Here is a 22103-nt window from a genome sequence, read left to right on the forward strand (position 1 = left end):
GGATTAAGGTGCTTGCCCAACGTCCCACACCTAGTCAGAGGAAGTGCCCAGATTTGGGACCAAGCCTCGAGGCATTACACCTCACTGCGGCCTCTTGGAAGGGCATCCAGGTGCTCTGGGGAGACAAAGCGATGCCCCGCAGGCCAGCATGGCTCACACCTGCCTCCTTCCCAACTCCCCTGAGGCCCTCAGACCTCTGCTGTGCCCGCCTACCTCTGTCAGGGTGCCCACCTGTGGGGGTGCAGCCTGTGCCACCCCTGGGCCCCTGCTTTCCTGCCGTGTGGCAATGCTGGTGTTTCCTCTGCAGAATTCAGGTGTCATACCCGCCAAAGACCGGACTGAATCGGGCTTGCTGTTTATTTTTTGGCACCTACAAGGTTCTGGGCCCTTTGGGAACAAAAGCGCTCTCCATCTCCAAGCTGTGGCTGACACCCTAGGCTGGATTTGCTCACCAGTTTTCCCCCATCTCAGTGGATTTCCGTGTAACCCGAAGGACACGGTCACGGCCCCGTGCAGTGATAAGTGATAACGTTTGTGCGGAGATTTCTCGAGCGGGCTGGGCAGGCTCAGTTAACTCTCTTACAAGAAAGGCCCAGAACGGCCGGCGGGAAGAGGGCGAGGAAAGGGATGCGCCACATCCCCACCCCTCTGGGGCTGAAGGAAGGAAGGGAGAGACTGGCCGAGTTCCCCAGAGGCCGGGCCCTGCGCGCATTCATTCACTCATCAAGACAATCCCTGAAGGCCTCCTGCGGGCCAGGCTGTCCTGCGCACTGGGGATGGAGGCCCTTCAAGGGCCGAGGCTGCTCGCACTCTAGTAAGAGGAGTAGGATGACGGGCTGGAGTGGCGAGGGCTCTTCAGGAGGTGGAGGAGTCACTGGTTGTCAGGGAAGCTTGTCGGAGGAGTAGCTGCCGCAGCCGCCGCCGCCAAGACGAAGAGGAGCTAGCTAGGGGGCGGGAGGGGAAAAACTCTCCGGGAGGAGGGAACCTTCGGCTAGGCCCGAGGCACTCAGGTCCCTCACCCGGGAAAAGACGCCCTCAGCGGGAGGGAGCTGCCCCTCCCTCCCTTTAAGGCGGAGCGCCAGGGTGCGAGACGGCGGGGGCGGTGCCAGGGCCCCCGCGGCCGCTGATTGGACGACGCGGCCGAACGGAGCCGCCCCGCGGGCGCCGATTGGGTGGGCGAGGGCCGAGGTGACTTGGGCGCTGGTTCCCGCGGCCACGTGGGGGGCGCGCGGGGAGGGGGGCGCTGGGAGGGAGGTGGCAGGGGCGGGGCGGGCTCCCGGGTGGGCGGTGGAGACGCTCGGGGCTGCGCGGGGGTCGCAGCGCCGAGCTGCAGGACGGGGCTTGAGACGCGGCTGCCGCGGTGAGTGAGCGCCGGGAAGCCGGGCGGGGGCTAGGACTGGCTGACCGGCGGGAGCGGGACTCGGTCCCCCGGCGCGGAGATGGGGGAGGTTCTCGGATGGGGAGAAGCACCTCTGTCCCTTCCTTCCCCATCACCGTCATCATCCATCACCTCCACCATCCCATCCCCATCCGTCACTTCCACCGCCCCTCCGCCAGCGTCCTGCCTCGCTCGCCCCTCCGTCGGTCCGAGGACTTTCTCCGTCCCGGGCCGGCCTGGGACTGTCAGCTGAAAGCCCTGGCAGCGCTCCCCAGGAATAAATACCCACGCTGCGGAGCGCTCCGTACCGCCTGGGCGATTACCCCGTATGTGGTTTGGCCCCACTTAATCCTGAAAACAGCACTTTCCGCTTAATGTCGTCTGTACGGAGAGACCGCCCTGTACTGATAGCACCGCCTTCCCCACCCCACACGCACACACATCTCATATCTTCTTCACCCTGCTGTATTTTCCTCCAAGTAACTTAAGCCCCCTGAAATGTTTGGGTTTTTTAAAATTTATTTTATTTATTTATTTTTTTGGCTGCGTCAGGTCTTTGTTTCTGTGCGCGGGCTTTCTTCTCTCGTTGCGGTGAGCAGGGGCTACTCTTCCTTGCGGTGCGCAGACTTCTCATTGCGGTGCCTTCTCTTGTGGAGCACGGGCTCTAGGCGCGCGGGCTTCAGTAGTTGTGGCACTTGGGCTCAGTAGTTGTGGCTCGCGGGCTCTAGAGCACAGGCTCAGTAGCTGTGGTGCACTGGCTGTTGCTCTGTGGCATGTGGAATCTTCCCAGACCAGTGCTCGAACCCGTGTCTCCTGCATTGGCAGGCGGATTCTTAACCCCTGTGCCACCAGGGAAGCCCCTCCTGAAATGTTGATTTCTAGTACCGTCCTCCCAACCCAGCTTGGGTGCTCCGTGAGGGCACATAGCGCTTGGAAATATTCTCAGCAGGAGCAGATAGATGAAAAACTCCAGGAGGCAGCTGCTTTACTACCCCACTTTATGGTTAAGGAAATGGAGTCTGAGAGGTTGTGACGTGTTGCTTACATCAGCCAACCTTGTGGGACCCCACAGTCCACGATCTTGACCCTAGGCTGCATGGTTCAATCTGTCCCATCCTGTGGTCCAGGCAGGTAGGGGTGACACCAGGGGTTGTACTGGGGGCAGGGGGCTCTTCTGTGCTGCTGAGCCAAAGCCAGTGGAGCTGAGGCAGGTGACTGGAGTGGCCCTGGTAGCCCCAGACCATCTGGCCCAGGAGGCAGTCGGAGAGAGAAAGCAGCTGTTTTGCCGATCAGATCCACCCCCAGCACCGGAGGTGTTCCGGGCCACTGCTGCTGCTTCCTTGCCTCACCTGCCTCTGGATAGGCTGGGACCCACCAAACTCCAAAGGTGGACACCCTGCTCACTTGGAGGAGGGCGCTGCCATGGCCTTGGGAAAGAGCCCCAGAGACCCAGGCTTGCTTCCGAGCTCCCCCGAATGCTGTGTGACCTTGGGCAAGTGACTTCACCTCCTGAGCCACCATGTACTAAGCACAGTCTGCAGGCTGAGTGGTCTCCCACGATGCTGGAAGGTGGGCCCTCCTTATGACAACCATTCAGCTACAGTGCAGTGCAGCAGAGGGCCTCTGTCCGTGACCCTCAAGGTAGTCAACTCATCCAGTTCCCTGTCTCTAAGCAGGGCCACCTGGAAAACCTCAGAGGAGCAAGAGAAGGGCCCCAGTCTCATTTCAAATGTGTCTGCGTAGGAAGGTTCTGGCCTAGAGCCAGGCTCCTGTGCAAAACCTCAGAAAAACAGGTCTGATCCAAAGGGATAAGTGGGTGTCTGTGCCTGGAACAGGTAAGTGGGTCTGTTTCCAGGGTTAGGGTGAGCCTGCACCCTCCCTGGTCCCCTGGGCAGCCCCCAACTTGAGGCCTGGAGCCGAAATGCACTGCACCTCTCAGGCTTGGGGGGAAGAAACTTCCAGTTTTCCGGGGTAGGGGAAGGATCAGGTGATGGGGGGTAAGGGGAGACCTATAAGAGGGCCAGTGGTCTCCCCACCCGCACCCCACAGCCTGCACCCTGGGTGTCCCCAAGGAAGCTGCGGCTCTGGATCTGGAGGACGGAGGCTGTTCACAGCCTTAGACACAGCTGTCCTGGCCTGTGTGTGTGCCATAGCCCTCGTGGTTCCTTTCCATCTTAACACTCTCAGCATCTGAGGGGCTGTGTCAGCAGCAGCGCAGGCAGCATGTGAAATGTGCTCCCCATCTCTCCCTCCTCCCATCTCTCCTTTGTCTCTTTTTCTACTGTCTTTCTCCCCACTCCTCTGTTCCCACTTCTGTTGGCTGCCTTTTCATCCTGGGTTCCTTCACTCTCTCCCTTTTGCCCCGTTTGGTTTTTGGTCTTTGCCTCCTCTGTCCCGCCCGCACCCACCCTCTCCCCACCACCGCCCCCACCACGGGTTCCGGGCATCCCAGCCCAGGATGTGATTATGAAGTTGAAAGGCGAGTTCCCTGGAAGCCCCGTCTCCATACCTGGAACCGAGGCCACGTAGCTCTTGTGCCAGTTACACACCTAACTTGCTGTATTTAAATGTAAAATGACAGTAGGTAATGGACGTGATGTGAAAAATAATTAGGATCACAAAGTAGCGAGGTGTCAGGAGGGCGGAACCAGGGAGTCTTCAAAGGGACCGCGCGGCCTTTATTCGCTGGCTCTTCCCTTACTGGCTGCTCACTGGATATGGTCGACTGCTGCTGGTGCCCCCACCTGGCCTGAGCCTGGGGTTGAAGGTCAGGGGCAGGCTGAGGTAGGGGCCGTTCCTGGGCCCTCGGCGCTGGATCAGCTCCAAAGCACCCAAACCCTCCTTCTCCAGGACTCCTGCGGGTGCGAGAGCACACCTGGGATGCACCCATTTCCTGCCCAGCGCCCTGTCTGACCCCTGCTTTCTCCTGGCAGGAATCATGGCCCCCAGCCAGGCCCCCCCTCCTGGCCCGGGTGGTCTCTTCTCAGGTGTGGCCTGGTGCAAGGAGGGCACTGAAAGTGGTCAGACCTCGCTGTCCTCCCAAGCTCCTGCCCGACCATCAGGTTTGGGGGTTCCCCATCCCTCGTGAGACTGTACTTGTTGATCACAGCTCCGAGCCTGGCAGGCATCGTGCTGGGTTCTGTGCCTGCATTCAATTCTCATTGACTCCTCATGTTATCCCAGGTTTGGGGACAAGGAAATGGAGGCTCAGAGAGGTGAGGCAGCTTGCCCAAGGTCGCACAGGATTTGGACCCAGGTCTCTCTGATCCCAAGTGCAGTGATTACAAGTAGCCTGGTGAGACGGAGCCCGCCAGGATGGGGGATGGAGGTGGGGGTCTAAGTTGCCCCAGGGAAGCCTGAGGGAGCTGAGTCCCTGGGACCTAGGCAGAGGCATTCAGCCATTCTGTCTGTGACGAGTTTATTCCACGTTCACTGAGCACCAGCTGTGGTCTGAGCTCTGACGGGGAGTAAGTGCTCTCCCTGCCCTTGAGGACGGTCTAGAAGGCAGCTTTCCTCCTCTTCCCCCTCTGGTGGATCTGGGAGAGGGGCCCCAGGAAAGACCAGAGCCTGGGGTGGGCTGGGGCAGGACTCCTCAGCACCCCCGGGGCAGTTGTCCACCCTCCCCACCCCCTGCCTCAGCATCAGTGTCCGGTCTGGTTGGGGTGGGGTCTTCTGGCAGGGGCTGGAGTCAGGCTGGGCGGAAGGAGCCAGGGCCCCGTTGACGCAGCCTCGGCCATCCAGTGCCCCCTGCCCCTGTGGACTCCAGAGCTCCTGCCCTGGAACCTGCTGTGGCTCCCCACTGCCCACAGGGCAGAGCGCCAGTGTGACATTTAAGGCCGATCGATCCCAACCCGGCGGCTGCTCTGCTGAGTTCTGCCTCAGGGCCCCAGCTGCCTTCACGCCTCCGTGCCTGTGCAGACTCTGTCCTCGCCGCTGTCACATCCCTCCTCTTGGGTGCTGCCTTCCCAGGCCATCCCCCTCCCCTGGCGCTTTGCACAAGCTGGTTACATGTCTGCACCCCCTTCCTCCAGCTCCTTCCTGAAGCTCACTCCTCAGCGAGGCCTTCTCGGCTGTAGTCGACCCCAGCCTGCCCTTCATTTCCTCCTCTCTGCTTTACCACCATCTAGCATATTCCATATCTTACTTATTATTTAGCTTTCTGTCGGCTCCATGAGGGCAGGCAGGGAGTTTGTCACTTGGGTCAGGGCCGTGTGTCCCCTGGGTCCCAGCGCCCGGGGTGCTGCCTGGCACACAGCCAGTGCTCAGGCAGGGTTTGTTGGATGCAAGAGCTTGGTGGCCTCTGACGGGTGCTCTGAGGCTCGACTGCCTGGGCGCCAGCCCTCCTCCCCTGCCCTTTGCAGCCTTCTCTCCTGCGGACCCTGAAGCCGGCCACCCTGGGGGCCATGCAGAAGGCCGGGGCGGGGGGCCGGAGAGCCTCCGACTGCGGCCCTGCCCCTCACCGGCCCAGGTGCATCACCAAGTTTGCCCAGGTGGGTGGGGCCGCCCCACGAGGTGGGCTCCGATGGGCGTGACTTGGTGGCAGGCCCTGGGGGTGGACAGGAGCCGTGGGTCACGGGCCTATTTCGGTGGCCCCAGCTCTGGAGTGTGTGTGCACGGATGAGGCAATGGTGCCGCAGAGGGGCCGAGTGGCTTCACCAGGGAGAGTAGCAGAGCCTGGACTCCGAGTCCGCGCTCTGTCACCGTCCACAGCCTACCCGACAGAGCAGAGTGCGTGTGTGGAGGGCGATTTGGAGGACAGGGGTCAGGAGCCATGGGCCTGACTCCCCGTGCCGCCCTCCCACCCCCCACCTCACCCCCAAGCAGTACGTGGGCTCCTTCCCCGTGGACGACCTGGACACCCAGGAGAGCGCGTGGCTGGTGCAGCAGCAGCTGTGGGCACTGAAGGTAGGGGGCTGGGGGCTGGGGAGCGCACTTCCCTGCGGGGGATCACAGCCTTGGGGTGTTGGCCTGGGAATGGCCCGAGACCCTGTGATCCGTTCCAACCTCCATTCAGAGAGATGGAGCAAGTGAGGCCCAGGGAGGGGCAGGACCAACGCCGTTCTGAGAGACGGGCCCAGTCAGGACCACACCCGGGCTCCTGGAGCCACGCCCCTGAAGCCCCGGGGGCCCCCTCCCTTGGGCAGTCATGACCTGTGCCCCACAGGTGGAAGCCACAGGTGGGAGAGATGGAGGGTGGTCATAACATGGCCCAAGGGTTGGTCTGCCAGGAGCCATCCACACTTCCCCGGCTCCTGGGGGGCGGGGTCCCTGTCCAGGCTCAGTCCCCTGGCCGCTGGGGTGGAGTTGGCTGACCAGCCCAGGGGGACTAGTGCACAGGCTGGGCTGGGCAGCGCAGGGCCTTGGAGGTAATGTCTGTCCCCCACCAACTGTCTCCCCCCCAGGACTGTCCCCGCCGCCGGGCTGTCATCCTGAAATTCAGCCTTCAGGGCCTCAAGATCTACAGCGGGGAGGGTGAGGTAGGAACCCGTGTGGGTGCAGGTGAGGACCGGACAGGTGTCCTGCTCCCTGGGAATGCTCTCGCCTCCACCCAGCCCTGCACTGCCCCTCCAGCCCCCCCGCTGCCCAGCCTGCTCTGGGCCTTTGGACGTCCTCTCTCCAAGGCCCTCCCGCCCTGGCAAGCGTGGACGACAGTTTCTCCTCCCTCTCACCCGCCGGCCGCCAGCCCACCAGAATCTCCGGGGGCCACCTCCTGGCCTGAGCATCAGGACCAACCAGCCCCATGAGGTTTCTGTGGGTCCCCGGGCTTGGCCAGTGGGCTGTGGCTAGCCTCTCATGACTGTGGAACAGGGCCAGGCAGGCTGGAGGCCAGTTGGGAGCCCCTGCTTGGCCTGCCATCCTCCTCTTTGTGCAAACCAGTGTTTGATGAACACTAAACCGCGTGCCAGACTGTGAGACCCACGACTCCGGCACCACTCACCTAGGACTGGTGTAAATGGGTGCAGAGCTGTGCATGGCGGGGCCCTGGGTTCAGGGCCTGTGCCACCTGCATGAGGTCTTGCTCACCCCCCAGCCCCACTTGTCACAACAAGGACTCAGAGAGCTGCCCTCACCGGCCCAAGTCACCCGGAGAGTGAGTGGCAGAGCCAGGATTTGAACCCCTGTCACCTGACTCCAGAGACCAGGCGTGCAAGCCCAGGGCTGGCCACAACCACCTGTCCCCGTGACCCGCAGGCCGTGAACCCTCTGCCCCTCAGCTCCGTAGCTTGGCATGACCACCCCAGCCAGCAGGTTGGCAGCAGGGAGCAAGGGACCCGAGCTCAGGTTCCCTGTGAAGGATGAGGGTTCCCATGTGAAGCGTGGTTTGGGCAGGCCTGGAAGGAGGGCAGAGTTCTTCACCCCAGGAGCAGGGTGGGCCCGAAGCTGGGCGTGCAGGCTGGAGAGCAGGCCCAGGAGGCCTGCCAGCAGGTGTGCGGGGCCCTCGGGGCTGGCACACGCTGGGCTGGCAGCTGCAGACCACGCGGTGGGTCTGATGGAGGCCGGTGTGCCTGCTGCATCCCCAGGTGCTCCTGATGGCTCACGCCCTGAGGCGCATACTCTACTCCACCTGGTGCCCAGCCGACTGCCAGTTTGCCTTCATGGCCCGAAATCCCCGGAGCCCGGCCAGCAAGCTCTTCTGCCACCTCTTTGTGGGCAGCCAGCCTGGAGAGGTACCTGGGCCCAGGGCAGGGGGCGCAGCACTCGGGGGGGGGGGGGGTTGCTGTGCATCAGTGTGGGTTCCAGGGACCGAGGCCCTGGACGGCTCAGCCACGCTGGCCTGCGCCCCTCCAGGCATGCACCCCTTGCCACCCCGGCTCCTGCTGTGGCACTGCCCTCTGAGGACTCCCTCAAAGCGAGTCAGTGGCCTCAGCGTTCCCCGAGCTTGGAGGTGGGGACCAGGCTGTGCCCTTAGAGATCGGAGGGTCACACTGCCAGGCCTTTGCCCTTGCTGTTCTCTCTGCCTGCAACCCCTTCCCCTTCTCATCCTGGCAAATTCCAACTCGCCCTTTGAGGCTCAGCCCGTGTGTCTGTGGAGCCCACCTTGAATCCTCCAGACCGCCCCCCACACTTTCTGCGGTCCTGTGACACGCACTGCACTCTGTCATCGGTCTGTCCCTAACTGCAGTCACGGGGATTCTTTGAGAGCAGAGGCTGGGTCCGGGGCTTGAACTGTTCTGGTGCTTGGCCCTGTGGGGAGAGTGGGTGGGCGGGTAGATCCCGAAAAGCAAAGCCAGTGTGGCCGCCATGAGCAGTGGAGGCTCGGCAGCCAACTGTTTGGCGAGCAGAGGCTGGGCTTGGTTCCGCGCAGCAAGCATTTGCCGTCAGCCCTGTATGTCAAGCCCTGTGCCGGCCACTGGAGTGACAGGTGGCTGACACGTGGCCCTTGATCTTCTGGAGCTCACAGTTCCAACGTGCTGGGCCTGGGTGATGTGTGTCGCGGATGGAATGTGTGGGCCCCAGAGTGCTGGGCTTCTCCAGGGGGTCTTCTGTGGTCCGTTTTCATTAAAGGGGCACAGGGAGGTGGGGAGGAGGAAGCTGAGGCGCAGAGATGCCATGCTGTACCCAGGGTCACACAGCAGCTCCTAGGTGACAGAGCCAGGACTGGATCCCAGGTTGTGTGACTTCAGGGCCTGGGCTCTTAGCCACTCCCCCAAGAGGGTACAATGCGCAGGGTGAGGGTAGTAAACCTAGGGCTAGGAGTGCATTTAGCCCATGTCGTCGCAGCTCCAAGCATGACGCCTGGAACAAGGTAGATGCTCGGTATTTGTTAAATGAATAGAGGAAGCTGGTCGGGGATGCTGCATGGTGGTGAGGTTTTGAGGGATAAGAAGTTTTCCCAGGAAGAATGGGGAAGAGCATTCCACGCCAAGGGGCTGCATGCCCCCCTGGTGCCTGGGGTGATGCCTGAGGAGGCCCCCAGGAAACCTCCCCCAGCTGAGCCCGCCTCCCTCTCCCTCCCCAGGTCCAGATCCTGCACCTGCTGCTCTGCCGCTCCTTCCAGCTCGCTCACCTCTGGCAGCACCCTGAGGAACGGGCACGGCCTGAGCCCTGCCCGGGACCCGTAGGGGACGTGCCCCTGAAGCCCCTGTCGGGCCCTGGGGGCACCCCTGGCCTAGTACGGGAACCCCTCGGCCGTGATCAGCTCTCACAGCACGTTAACGCGCTGGTCTCCTTCGGGCGGCTGCCAGCAGGGGTGCCTGGGGGCAGTGGGGTACGCGGCACCCCAGCCAGGGAGTGGGCCATGGACAAGGGAACTGGGCGAAGGTTTGGGGATCAAGAGGGGCGGGTGCTGGACTTCCGTGGGAGGGGCTAATGGCTGGGCCTGAGTCTGGCCGCCCCTGCGGGGTCCTCTTGGTGCCCTAGAAGGAGCCGCCGGAGTCGGAAAGCCGCGGGGGCGCCCGCCACGCCCGCCTGGGGAACCCGTACTGCTCGCCCACGCTGGTGCGCAAGAAGGCCATCCGCAGCAAGGTGATCCGCTCCGGGGCCTACCGCGCCTGCACCTACGAGACGCAGCTGCAGCTGTCGGCTCGGGAGGCCTGTGAGTGGCCGGGCACGGCTGCGCGAGTCGGCGAGGGTGGGCCTGAGCGTCCGTGTCTGCGGGGCCGTGACTGTCAATGCCTGCGCCTGGGAGTGCTGAGGCCTCGTGTCCACGCGAGGGAGGGCGCGAGGGCGCAGCCGGGGCTGCGTGCCCAGGGGCTTGAAGAGGCGACTGCGTAGGGGCTGATGTGCTGTGACTGGGGAGGGGCTGTGCCTGGAGATGTGCCTGGGCGCTGCTGTGCCTCTGGGGAAGCAGGATGTGTGCAGACTGGGCCGGGAGCGGCGGGGGTGATGAGGCCTGTGGGCGTGGGCCGGGCTGGGCGCGGGAGGGGACCACCTCTCTTCCTCTGAGCCCTGGATGGTCTCCATAGTTCCTGACGCGTGGGAGGCCTGGCCCCGGGGTCCTGGGGGCCCCTCATGCCTGGTGGAGAGCGAGGGCAGCCTGACGGAGAACATCTGGGCTTTTACTGGCATCTCGAGGTAGGAGGGGGTGCCCAGCCCTTTTGGGGGGGCGTCAGAGAAATAGGCTGTGGGCTCCCCCAAGGCCCTGAGATGTGTCCATCCCTGCACTTGGGCGGAGGCCTCCTGACCTCGGGACCTCAGGCCAGGGGCTTCCCCACCGTGGGCCTCAGTATTCTCAAGTGTGAAGTGGGGATAATAAAAGGACCTTCACTGCAGGGCTGTGGAGAGGATCAAATGAGGTTATTCAGGTAAAGCCTTCAGCGCCTGGCCTGTCACAGGGTTCAGCTCCCTAAATGCCAGCTCTCTACCGATTGGGTCTTGAAGTTGTCAGCAATTAGGACCCCCTTGGAAACCTTTTAGAAGGGAAGGCTAAAAGCTTCCTTCCGTTGCGGGCCTACTCTGGGGCAGGCACTGTGTTTACGATGCTGTGGAGCTGTGATGCCATTAAGCAAGCTGAGGGTGGGTCCTGACTAGGGGGCCCGCCCTCAGCCTCTCCCCTCTGCCCTCCCAGGCCCAGTGCCCTCGCCCTGCTGCGGAGAGACGTGCTTGGGGCCTTCCTGCTGTGGCCTGAGCCAGGCACCAGTGGCCAGTGGTGCCTGTCGGTGAGGACACAGTGCGGCGTGGTGCCCCACCAGGTCTTCCGGAACCACCTAGGCCGCTACTGCGTGGAGGTAACAGTGCTCCTGGCCCTGCCCCTCGCCCTCCAGCCCCTCCCTTTTCTAACCACTGAGGGCCTGAGCCCTCCTCACCCTCATCCCGGGCCCCCATTGGCTCTCTCTGGCCCCACCCCTTATTTAACTCTCCATCCAGCTCTTTCGTCCTTGGCCCTTCTGGCCCCGCCCCCACTGGCCTATTGGCCCCACCTGTACTCTGCTGGCTCCACCGTAAGTTCTCTCGCTCTGGGGAGGTAGAGTCTTGGGCTAGGGTCATGCCTCACATTTTTACAGATATCCCGGCTTTTAAAAAGTCACGCTTTCCCACACCCTAACTCATCTTTTAGCAGTAGAGGAAACTGATCAGAGAGGGTAGAGGCTTGCGTAAGCTCACACAGCCTCCGAGTCTCTAGGTCTGGAGTCTTGGCCTGATCACAGGTTTCCAGGGACAAGGGTGGGCAGGAAGGACTTTTTAAATGTGTGGCCTTACTTCCACGCCGAGTGCCTCAGTCCTGTCCAGGCTGGGAGGAGAGAAAGGGAGGGAACCGGGGTGTGGTTCTGCTGTGAGCAGGACAGTGTCCTCTCTGGGCTCGAATATCCTCCTCCCTCCTGGGGCAGGATCCTGTGTGAGGGAGCGGTTGTGTGGAAGGGGGAGCTGGAGCTGAAGTCCCTTCCCCTCCTCGCCCCCACCAGCACCTGCCGGCTGAGTTCCCCAGCCTGGAGGCCCTGGTGGAGCATCACGCTGGGACGGAGCGCAGCCTCTTCTGCTCCCTCGACATGGGCCGCCTGAACCCCGGCTACGAGGAGCAGGACTGCGGGCCCGAGGGCAGGCTTCCCCGGACGCTCCGGCCCCTTGGCCATGCCAAGTCCGAGGCAGAACTGCAGGGCCTGGGCTAGGACGCTGAGCCCCACGCCAAGAGGCCCCGCCTCACCCTGGCTCCTGGGCCTCAGCAGGCTGCTCTGCTCTGCCCTTCTGTCACCCCGCTGGGCACCAGTTCCAACCAGTCACTGCCCTTTGGACCAGTCTTCCATCACTACCCTGCCTGTGGGCAGAGCCCCGAGAGTGGGGATCGCCAGCGGCTTCTCACACGGCCTGTCAGGATTGCAGGAGGGGCAGGCAGAGCTCCAGGCTTCCGTAAACTTGCTGGGTGACTGGGTGCTTGTCTTCTCTGGGCTTCACCTTACTCCTAGGTGGGGAGCTCTCCAAGGTGGGCGGGAAGGTTTGCTCCAGCAGAGGTGGAGCCCTCTCCTAAGGAGGCCAGGCCTTGGGGCCCTGACTGGGCGTCTCCAGAGAGCTCCTGACCCAGGCAGCCAGGCGTGTGAGGGAGAGGTATCTGGGGAGGCAGGAGTGAGTTCTCACTTTGGGCGAAGGCATGGGGACGAGCCACCCTCTCCGTGAGAGAAACAGGGATGACGTGATGGAGCTTGGAGGCTGCATCCAGGCTGACGGAGCGAGGCCTGTTTCCCATGTCCTTTGAGGCTAAAGGAGTCTTCCCTTGAGTTCTGAAGAGTGGGGGTTAAGAGGGTGCAGAAAGGGCAGGACGGACAAAGAGCCGCGCCACCCAAAGCCCACATGCCGGTGGACGCCTGTGTGCAGAGAGGGATGTGAATGGGCCGACAGGGCAGAGAATCGCAGTGAACCTTCAGACTAGGAAGGCTGGTTCTTCTCCACTCAAATCCACGGGCTTGTGGTTCCTGCTTACTTGGAAGGGATGTCCCAGTCTCATCCCCGCCCACACACCCCTGCCCCCCCGCAGGCTCACTTTCTTTGGCCATTTGACCGGGAGGGGCCAGCAGTGAGCTGCAGGCTTAGAGGGGTGACCAGGGTCCTGCTCCACTCATCCTGCAGGCCAGACTGGGTTTGGTGGCTGCCTGGGAAGCCCCCCAATGGTGGCATTTCCCTTAATGGGCATCTGTCAGGGGCCACTTCACTAGGCCAGCCCCCTTGGGGATGGGGGTCAGGGAGGAATCATCCAAAGATAGAACTGATGTGGGCCCTGCCAGAAGGTACTTGGCCTCAGCGGCAGTGGGGGTCCATCCAGGGAAATAACGCTAGTCTAAGGCAATGGCCCTGCGGTGACTGACGACGGATCTGGGTATTCCCCTGTATAAGTAAACTTGACAGACAGGCATGAATCTACCAGATTAAGATAGGGAGCAAGTTCACTTTGGATGAACTTCTGTTCCTGAGGCAGAGGCCAAGTCATGAGTCTGGGGGCTGCCCTCTCCCCCATCTGGGGAGGGGATGTGACCGCTCAGCGTCTTGAAAGTAACAGACTTCTGACTCCTGGAAGGAAGAGGGCAACCCCAACGGAATAAAAAGAAGGGAGGAGCCTCAGAAGCTCAGGCCTGGTGTTCCCAGCTTACAACCTCCGGCTCAGCAAATGGTCTTGGCTGGGGCCTAGTCACTCTTGTCACAAGGGATAGGAGGAGGCTGTCCTTTGGGGGCTCTTTTCACTGGAACCACAGTACTGATTTTATACTGAATGTGAGTGGGAACCCAGCCTCATTTTACGGCCATTACTACCAGAACCCATCTCCTCCCTGGGCAAAGCCCTGGTCCCTCGTGGGAGGCCCCAGGCTCCCATTTCCCTGGCAAGGAGAGGGGTTTGGTGACATGGGGCCCAGGATTACAGCCCTGGAGTCGCACACATTTAAGAAGACCTGATAACTGGTCTTAACCTCTGTAAGGGATGGATTTTGTTGCACAAGTTATCTGTGTGGACAAGGTGTCAGGAATGTTCCCAAAGTACTTTAACATTCCTTCACACAGCATTTATGGATCACACAGTACAAAGGTTTTTGACCCACATGTGCAGACGCCTCAATGTCTCAATTATAGACCACAGTTTTCTCTGTTCCAACCAGTGCCCCCTGGGTAGCCCAGCTCTCCTTACTGTGTGGACTTGAAATAAATAAAATGCATTTCTTCGGATTGTATAGTACAGACTTTTCCTTAGAAAGGCGAGGTCTTTGTCCGGTTTGCCGGCTTCGCTTCTGTTTGCCAACCATACCTTCCACTGCTGCTGAATGATGAACCAGACAGAGATACTGTCCTCCGGGGCTCAGGAGGTCTTGAAGGAATTGGGTAGGTAGATTCAAGCAATGACTCTACTGCTTAAAACCTTCAGTGGGTATTTCCTACGGGAAAAAGACTCAAGTCCTTATATTCTGGCCACTCGGGTTTTCCTTCTGCTCCTACAACGTGCCACTGGGTCTTTGCACAGCCTGTACAAGCCTCCTCGTCTTCCTCTTTTTCCTTTACCTGATTAACTCCTCAACCTTACCATCTCTCAGTCTCAGGAAGCCTGCCCTGACTGCCCCCTGACCCCTGCCCGGCCTGGGGGAGGTTTCCTGGCTAGATATTCCGTAAAACTGGTCCTTTAGTTTGTTAACACTCTTATTTATGGGATTTTTGTTTGTGGGACATTTGTTTCAAATGTCAGCCTCCCCCACTAGACTCTGGGCACCTGGAGGGCAGGGACTGGGCTGTCTCGCGGCATCTATCACCGTGCCCGGCAGGCACATAGCTGACAATTTCTGTGCAAAGGGGAGCGTAGAGGAGGTGTGACGGCCGCTATTCTGGAGGGACTTGTGCTCGGGGTGGGGGTGGGGAAAGAGGCCAGGTAGCCTCTCCAACCAAAAGACCAGCTTTCAAAGTTTTTTGTTTTGTTTCTCAATCTTGAGTCTTAATGAAAACAAGGGGCAGCGTTAGAGGGAAGCTTTGCTCTGTCCCCGGGGCTGTGATAGGCTCTGGGACAGCCTTCCCGAGTCAATACAGGGATGTGGATAAAGGGCAGCAAGGTCCTGTTGCCTTTCTCAGTAGGTCTCTAATCCCCGGATGAGGCCTCTCCTCTAGTATTTCTCTCCGAGGTGCAGTCAAGCCTGGCCTCCCCTGGGCCACCTCGGGCAAGCTGCTTAACCTCTCTGGACTGGGACTGTGGGGACTGGAGAAGAAAACGGCTGTGCAGCATCTGGCACCGAGCCGGCAGATACTCCAGCAAAGCCAGTGCCGGTCCTCCCCGACGGCCGCCCCCGCGCGCCGGCCTCCAGCCGGAGGTTGCTCTCGGGGCCTGCCGGGCGCGGAGAACGCGCGGAAGTTCGGGAGGCACGGGCTGTGACGCCAGGGGCGTTGCCCAGCAACCGCGAACGCCGTGGCGGCGTCCGTGCTAGCGGGCGGCTGGGGCGGCTCCGGGGACTCTGGTCTTGCGGCGGCGCCTGCAGCGCTGATGCCCCACTGCCCGCGCCCGGTCTGGGCCTCAGGGACGGGCGAGCCCGGGAGCGGGAGGAGGCGGCGGCTCGGGCTCGGGTCCTGAGACTCCCCCGCGGCCCCTACCCTCCTATCGAGGCGTCCCCCAAGGAGTCCGGTCGCCCCGCCGCCGCCCCAACCCCGCCCGCGAGGCCCCGCCCCCCGGCCCCGGCGCCCCGGCGGCTCCCGCCCCGAGGTCCTGTGTCCTGGTCGCGGCGTCCACGTCGGGCCGCACCCCGGGGACCCCCGCCGCGGCGCCATGGCCTCGGAGTCGGTGAAGGTGGTGGTGCGCTGCCGCCCCATGAACCAGCGGGAGTTGGAGCTGAACTGCCAGCCTGTGGTGACGGTGGACTCCGCGCGCGGCCAGTGCTTCATCCAGAACCCGGGCGCCGTCGACCAGCCCCCCAAGCAGTTCACTTTCGACGGCACCTACTACATGGACCACTTTACCGAGCAGATCTACAACGAAATCGCCTACCCACTGGTGGAGGTGAGGACGCCCGCGAGGCCGCCTCCGAGGACCCGCTGGGCAGGACCTGGGGGACCTGGAACCACTCGGAGGGATCCTGAGGGACTGCCCTGCCCGCAAGCAGGGCGGGAAGGCCCTTCTGGAGGGGCGCGGGTGGACAGCAGCAGGTTAGTCTGAAGACTTCTGTCAGCAGACAGCTGGAACCCGTCTACAATGTCTCCACTGCCCCCAGTGCCAAGGCTGGTCCTCACCCCCATCCTTCCAGCCTGCTTCCCACAGGAACTCCAGCCCCCAAGACCACTTGCCCTCCACCCTCACCCAACACCTTCAGGACTTCTCTAAAAGCTCCAGCCACTTCCCCAGCCTCCTCCTCTTAAGAGCCCCAGGTCTCCTCCCCCTCCCTCTCCCCCTCTCCTTTCTCCTCCGCCCCCTCACTAGTTCCCTGCTTCTGCAGAGAGAAGGCTGCTGGCCTGTCCTTGGTCCTGGAGAACTGGAAACCCTTTACCTTTGGTCTGACTTACCTTCCTCCTTGGCGGTTGAAGAACAGCGAGGCCACAACAGTTTCTGCCCCTTATAGGGCTTTTACTTTTTTTCACACTCTCACACTAGGTAGCTCCTTGGCGCTGCATGACAGGGAGGTTCACATTTCACAGATGGGGAGACTGAGGCCCATAGGGAGGAAACATGGCAAGCTCCCACTGTGAGTTTCTGGCGGAGGTGGGGCTGGAGCTACTCCTGGCCCAAGGGCTCTTTCCTTGCTACCACCATCTCCCCAGCTGTGCATCGAATCGCTAGTGAAGTGAGATGTCACAGGTTGTTTCAGGAAAAAAGGAAAAGTTTGGGAAGTGCTGCATACACCCTCCCTCACTTGAAGCTGCACATTAGGGTACTTGAGGCTCTGGGGAGTCTTGCGGTGGAGAAAATAGTTTGGCTTATTTAACCCAGCATTTCCAAAAGGTATTTGCCTGTGGAACCTTTTTGTTTTGGCCGGCAGGCCAGTTAGCATCCCCCAGAGCACCTCCTTTGGCCACAGTCAAAACCGCCTGTGAGGGTGGAAGTGTTCTGGAACCCAGAGCCCCCCAGTGGTGAGGGCGTGACTGTAGAAGATGCCCAGGGAAAGAGGGCAGCTCTCCCCAGAGGGTGGTACCACGCTCTGGGGATGGCCAGGCTGTCCTACCATCCTGGACTCCCAGGCTGGAAGGGACCAGAATCGGTCCTCTGGTCCAGCCGCCCCCCTACCCCGGGTCCTTGAATGTCCACCTTGAATGGTCCTTGGATGGCAGGAGCTCTCTCTTCCCAGAGCTGCCTGCTCCACCTTGGCTTCTTAGCTCCTAGAAGACCATTCTGCACGGTGAGTCAGAGTCAGCCACCCTGATGCTTCCAGCAACCTGCTGTAGCTCTGTCCCCAGGGCCCCTCTGCTTCCCCGTCCAGGGTCGCCCCTCAGAGACTGGAAGATTCCGAGATTGAGTTCTCCTTGGCTTTGCCTTCTCCAGGGCCTCAGCCTTGCTCATGGGTTCTCCTCCGCATCGTGGAAATAATTCCCCTGAGCAAGCCTCCCTTGGTTAAGGTTCCCAGGAAGCCCCAGCCCAGAGGGGGAGACCTAAGGAGACAGTGGCTACCTCAGATCTCCAGCTCTCACTTCTGTCCCGAGTTCACTGCTACAGGGGATTCTGTCAGACCCCCTACCTCCAGTCACCCCACAGAGCCTCAAACTCAACATGACATATGTTCCTTTTCATTCATTCATTCATTCATTCATTCAGCTAACAAATAGTATTCTCATACCAGGCCCATCCTAGGCATGGGGAGCGCCGCCCTCAGCCAGCTCATGATCAGGTGGGGGAGCAGCTAAGCTAGTAGCTACAAGCCAGGGTGATGAGTGAGAGGAGAATCCTGGGGGACTTTCTGGCAGCATAGAGAAGGCTAGCAAACCTGGGCTTGGAGGGGATGGGAAAGCAGGGAGGACTTCCTGGAAGTGGTGAGATCTAAGCTGAGACCGGGATGAGAGGAGTCAGCCAGGCAAGAAGGTAGAGGAAAGGGCCTTTCAGGTGGAGACCAGCATGTAGCATTTGATCTTCACCAGACATATGTAGAGCTGGAGGGATCATTCCTGGCGAGGAAACGGAGACCTTGAATGTCACAGAATGAGTTACTGGTGGTTTTGATCCCCAGCGCAGTGCCAGGTCCCCACGCTCCATCCTGCTGCCTCTATTAAATGAGCGGCATGTGAATCATATGCAAAGCATGGTTCAGCAACTTGGAGCCAGGAGTAGCTGCATCCTTAGGCCGGGCTAAGACAGCAGGTGTGTCTCTCCTGCTGGGCTCTGACCACCTCCAAGCAGCCTCCTGCCCAGGCCCTTCCCTTCAGTTCCTACTGCACGAAGCCCCCAGCACTTCGGACTGACCCTTCCCTTCCCCACCCCCACCCCCACCCTTAAATCCAGGCTCTGTTCCTGATCTCCTCTGTCACTGGGTGATCTCTTCCACTGTCCTGGGAGCTGTCCACCTCAGACCCACCTTTCAGCTGACTCAGCATGTCCTACCCTGAGCTCCTCGCCTCCACACCTGGCCCGCTGCCTGGTCTGTGGGTTCTTTCCCAGCCAGTGGCTTTGCCATTTCCCCGTCCTCCCCGCTTCACACCCATGACCTTAGAGTCGCCTCTGATGACCCACCACCCAACCCACGCGGGGACCAGGTCCCATGGCTTCTACCAGGACAGGCTGAGGACGGGCCTGGTGTCCAGAGACATCGATGCAGTAGAATTTGGCCCCTGGATGGAACACAAAACTGTTCGTTTGGGAGAGGACAGAAAGGGGACGTGAGGCAATTTAGCACAGATGCTGTTATTTCAATTTCAATAGTTACGCGTTGATTTTAATGAGAAGTAGAAGAAATATTTAGCATGTCCAGCCTGTAATGCAGCTTCACGGGAATTACTGCTGAGGATGACATCAAGTTAACAGGAGAGTCAATTAACAGTTTGATTTCATGAAAATCATTTAGTAAATAATAATACGGGGAACATGGCAGAACCCGGGGTGGACAGAGTGGCTGGCGTTTAGGACCTGCTCCGTGTGTGTCCGTCTCTGGTGGGTCTGGAGGTATCAGTTGATGGGTGAAGCGTTTCTGAAATCTTATGTTTTGCCTTAATGCATGTAAAGTTGTCTTCTACTTCACAGCAGCATGGTTCTGCAGAACTTTCTGCAGTGGTGGAAATGTTCCGTATCTGGGCTGTCCAGTTAGGGACTACCAGCCATATGTGGCAAGTGAGCACTTGACATGAGGCTATTGCTTTTGAGGAACTGAATTTCAGTTTTATTTGATTTTTTTTAATATAAATTTATTTATTCATTTTTGGCTGTGTTGGGTCTTCGTTGCTGCGCGCAGGCTTTCTCCAATTGCGGCGAGTGGGGGCTGCTCTTCACTGCGGTGCGTGGGCTTCTCATTGCGGTGGCTTCTCTTGTTGTGGAGCACGGGCTCTACGCGTGCGGGCTTCAGTAGTTGTGGCATGCGGGCTCAGTAGTTGTGGCTCGCGGGCTGTAGAGCGCAGGCTCAGTAGTTGTGGTGCACAGGCTTAGTTGCTCCGTGGCATGTGGGATCTTCCTGGACCAGAGATCGAGCCCATGTCCCCTGCATTGGCAGGCGGATTGTTAACCACTGCACCACCAGGTAAGTCCCTGAAATTAATTTTAATAATCCATTTTATTTGACCCAATAGTATCCAAAATATTATCATTTCAATAAAACATAATAATAGATACTATCATGGTATAGTAGCTATTAGGGAGATAGTTTACATTGTTTCTTCATAATAAGTCTTCGAAATTGGGCGTGTGTTTCATACTTATCGCACATCTCAGTTCAGGTGTTTAAGTGTCCCTAGTTCAAATGAAATGAAACACAAAAAAATAAAGTTGTGTTTGATGGGAAAATATTTTACACTGCTTCAGTTTTTAAATGTAAATTAACATAAATTCAGTTCCTCAGTCGCATCAGGCGCACTTCTGGTGTGGCTGGTGGCTGCCCTACTGGACAGTGCATATAAAATATTTATTTTGATATAGGATCCCTTGTCAGGTCTGGGTGACATTGATGGTCCGGGCACTGCACCGTGTTGTCCCTGGGGCTTCGCGTGCCCTGCCTCTGAGGCTCCTGGTTGGGTGACTGGTCTGCCACGGCTCTCCCACACCTCAGGGACCTCATCCTAGTGTGTAGCACCTGGCCCTCTGATGAGCTGCGGATCGTGACTTCCAGTCTTCCTTCCCCAGCAGTCCCTGGGGATCCCGAGCCCCGCAATGGTCTACAGGATGGGTCTTTCTTTCTTTTTTTTAATGTATTTTTTTAGAAAGGTAGCTAAATTATTTATTTATTTATTTATTTTTGGCTGTGTTGGGTCTTCGTTTCTGTGCAGTGCAAGGGCTTTCTCCAGTTGCGGCGAGCGGGGGCCACTCTTCATCGCGGTGTGCGGGCCTCTCACTGTAGCAGCTTCTCTTGTTGCAGAGCACAGGCTCCAGACGTTGTGGCTCACGGGCCTAGCCTGTCCACGGCATGTGGGATCTTCCCGGACCGGGACATGAACCCACGTCCCCTGCATTGGCAGGCGAACCCTTAACCACTGCACCACCAGGGAAGCCCTTTCTTTAATATTTTTAATTAAAAAATTTCGGCTGCATCGGGTCTTAGTTGCAGTACCCGGGATCGTTGTTGCGGCATGCCTGTGGGATCTAGTTCCCCGACCAGGGATCGAACCTGGGCCCCCTGCATTGGGAGCATGGAGTCTTACCCACTGGACCACCAGGGAAGTCCCTACAGGATGTGCCTTTGCAGTGGAAACGGGCACAGATGCCACCTGGGCCCTGGGGGTCTGGGCACAGCTCTCTGGGCCCACATTCTAACACAGGATTCCCCTGCCCCCATACTAAGTTCTAGAATTTGTGATCTCATGAGCTGGGTGAGGGCAGGGACTAGGGTGTCTTCTTGGTTCATGGCTCTGTCACCAGCCAGTCCCCCTCAGAGGAGAGAGTTGGTACCTATGGAAAGAACAATCGCATCAGTGAATGAAGGATGCCCTTGGGTGTGCCACCTGGTTTGCCTCCTGCTTCTTCCCAGATTCGTCTCCATCCCCCTCGCCCAAGTTCCACCTGCTCTCAGCCTCTCACCTCTCTGGTCTTTGCTCAGGCTGTCCCCTCAGCCTAGAATGCCTTCCTCTTCCTGTCACCTGTTAAAATCCAAGCCACCCTTTCTGCTCCCCCTTTCTCCTCCACCTGCCCAGGAAGCTTTGCCTGGCGCTTCCTGCACCTTCTGTCTCCCCCTCTTGGCACTCCCTCTCCTTGCCCGTCCTGTACGCCATCATTACATGCACCTCCGCCTCATATGAGGATCACGTGTATATGTCTTGTCTCCTGCACGTTCCAGGCAGACATTTAGGGAGCACCTACCTCTGTGTGCCAGCACGTGAAATAATTCCTGTGTACAGCTCCCGACAGCCTCAGGGGAGGTGCTGTTCTTACCCTTTGTTACAGGTGAGGAAGCTGAGGCTCCATGTGCCTGAATAAGGACAGGCCAAGGGCACAGTCAGTAAAGGATGGCGGCCAGGCTCTTAGCCATACACAGGGACAGTCTCCCACCCCACCGCGCAGTGACCCCCTTGAGGACAGAGCTGTGCCGTGTTCATCTCTGCACTGCCCTCCCCCAGCCCTGTGCCACCGTGGTGGGAGAGCCAGGGAGGGGCCCTAAGTCTGTGAGTCAGGAGGCAGCCCTGCAGCCCCGGGCCTGGCCCCAAGCCTGGCTGAGCTCGGCCAGCTGAGCCCTGGGCTGTGTCCTCCCACACAGGGCGTCACCGAGGGCTACAACGGCACCATCTTTGCCTACGGCCAGACAGGCAGTGGGAAGTCCTTCACCATGCAGGGCCTGCCTGACCCACCCTGCCAAAGAGGCATCATCCCTAGGGCCTTCGAGCACATTTTCGAGAGCGTCCAGGTACGGGCCTGGGGGATGGAAGGGGCAGGGTTGGGCTCCCCAGGCGTTACCGTGAATGATCCCAGAGCACTTTTGACCTGGGCAGCGGTTGTGGGATGCGGTCAGAGCGGCCTTGACGCGGCACAGATGAGCAGACAGACGCAGGCTCTGGTTTCTGAAGAGGTGATGGGAGAACTTAAAGCTGAGAAAATTCTACCTGCTGTGTTTTCCTCCTGCCATTTTTGGATTTTAACATTTCGTATAACACTTCACATGGATATGATGACCCAGTGTGCTGGCCCAAGAAATGGCTGTAAACAATCATAGCTTCCTTTTTTAATTGAGCAGCTGCTACAGGCCAAGCATTGTGCAAAGCCCTTTGCATAATTATCTCACGA

The 22103-nt window shown here is 59.6% G+C and overlaps 2 protein-coding genes across 16 annotated transcripts in view; both read left to right on the forward strand.

The window, feature by feature from the left end:
• Positions 1-353: 353 nt before the first annotated feature.
• SH2D5 (SH2 domain containing 5) lies at positions 354-15380 on the forward strand. Of its 8 annotated transcripts, none has more exons than XM_033433166.2 (10): positions 354-814; positions 5717-5868; positions 6200-6283; positions 6781-6855; positions 7900-8046; positions 9339-9587; positions 9740-9914; positions 10285-10393; positions 10887-11046; positions 11722-13968. In XM_033433166.2, the coding sequence occupies exons 1-10, from the start codon at positions 628-630 to the stop codon at positions 11923-11925; spliced, it is 1542 nt and encodes a 513-aa protein (XP_033289057.1). In that variant the 5' UTR covers positions 354-627; the 3' UTR covers positions 11926-13968. The 8 variants fall into 8 exon arrangements, with proteins under 8 accessions (XP_033289057.1, XP_004272541.2, XP_033289058.1 ...); XM_004272493.4 differs by having other exon boundaries at positions 355-814; positions 6203-6283; XM_033433167.2 differs by lacking the exon at positions 11722-13968 and adding an exon at positions 14902-15380 and having other exon boundaries at positions 416-814; positions 9339-9491.
• Positions 15381-15424: 44 nt separating this feature from the next.
• Positions 15425-22103, forward strand: part of KIF17 (kinesin family member 17) — a 48258-nt gene continuing 41579 nt past the window's right edge. For 7 of the 8 annotated variants that reach the window (XM_049706470.1, XM_033433151.2, XM_033433150.2 and 4 more), the window contains exons 1-2: positions 15425-15767; positions 21580-21726. In XM_049706470.1, the coding sequence (XP_049562427.1) occupies positions 15537-15767; positions 21580-21726 (378 nt within the window). In that variant the 5' untranslated portion in view covers positions 15425-15536. The other variant, XM_033433154.2, reaches the window with a different exon arrangement.

This window comes from Orcinus orca, chromosome 1 (assembly GCF_937001465.1).
Source record: "Orcinus orca chromosome 1, mOrcOrc1.1, whole genome shotgun sequence".
In the NCBI taxonomy this organism is placed as follows: Eukaryota; Metazoa; Chordata; class Mammalia; order Artiodactyla; family Delphinidae; genus Orcinus; species Orcinus orca.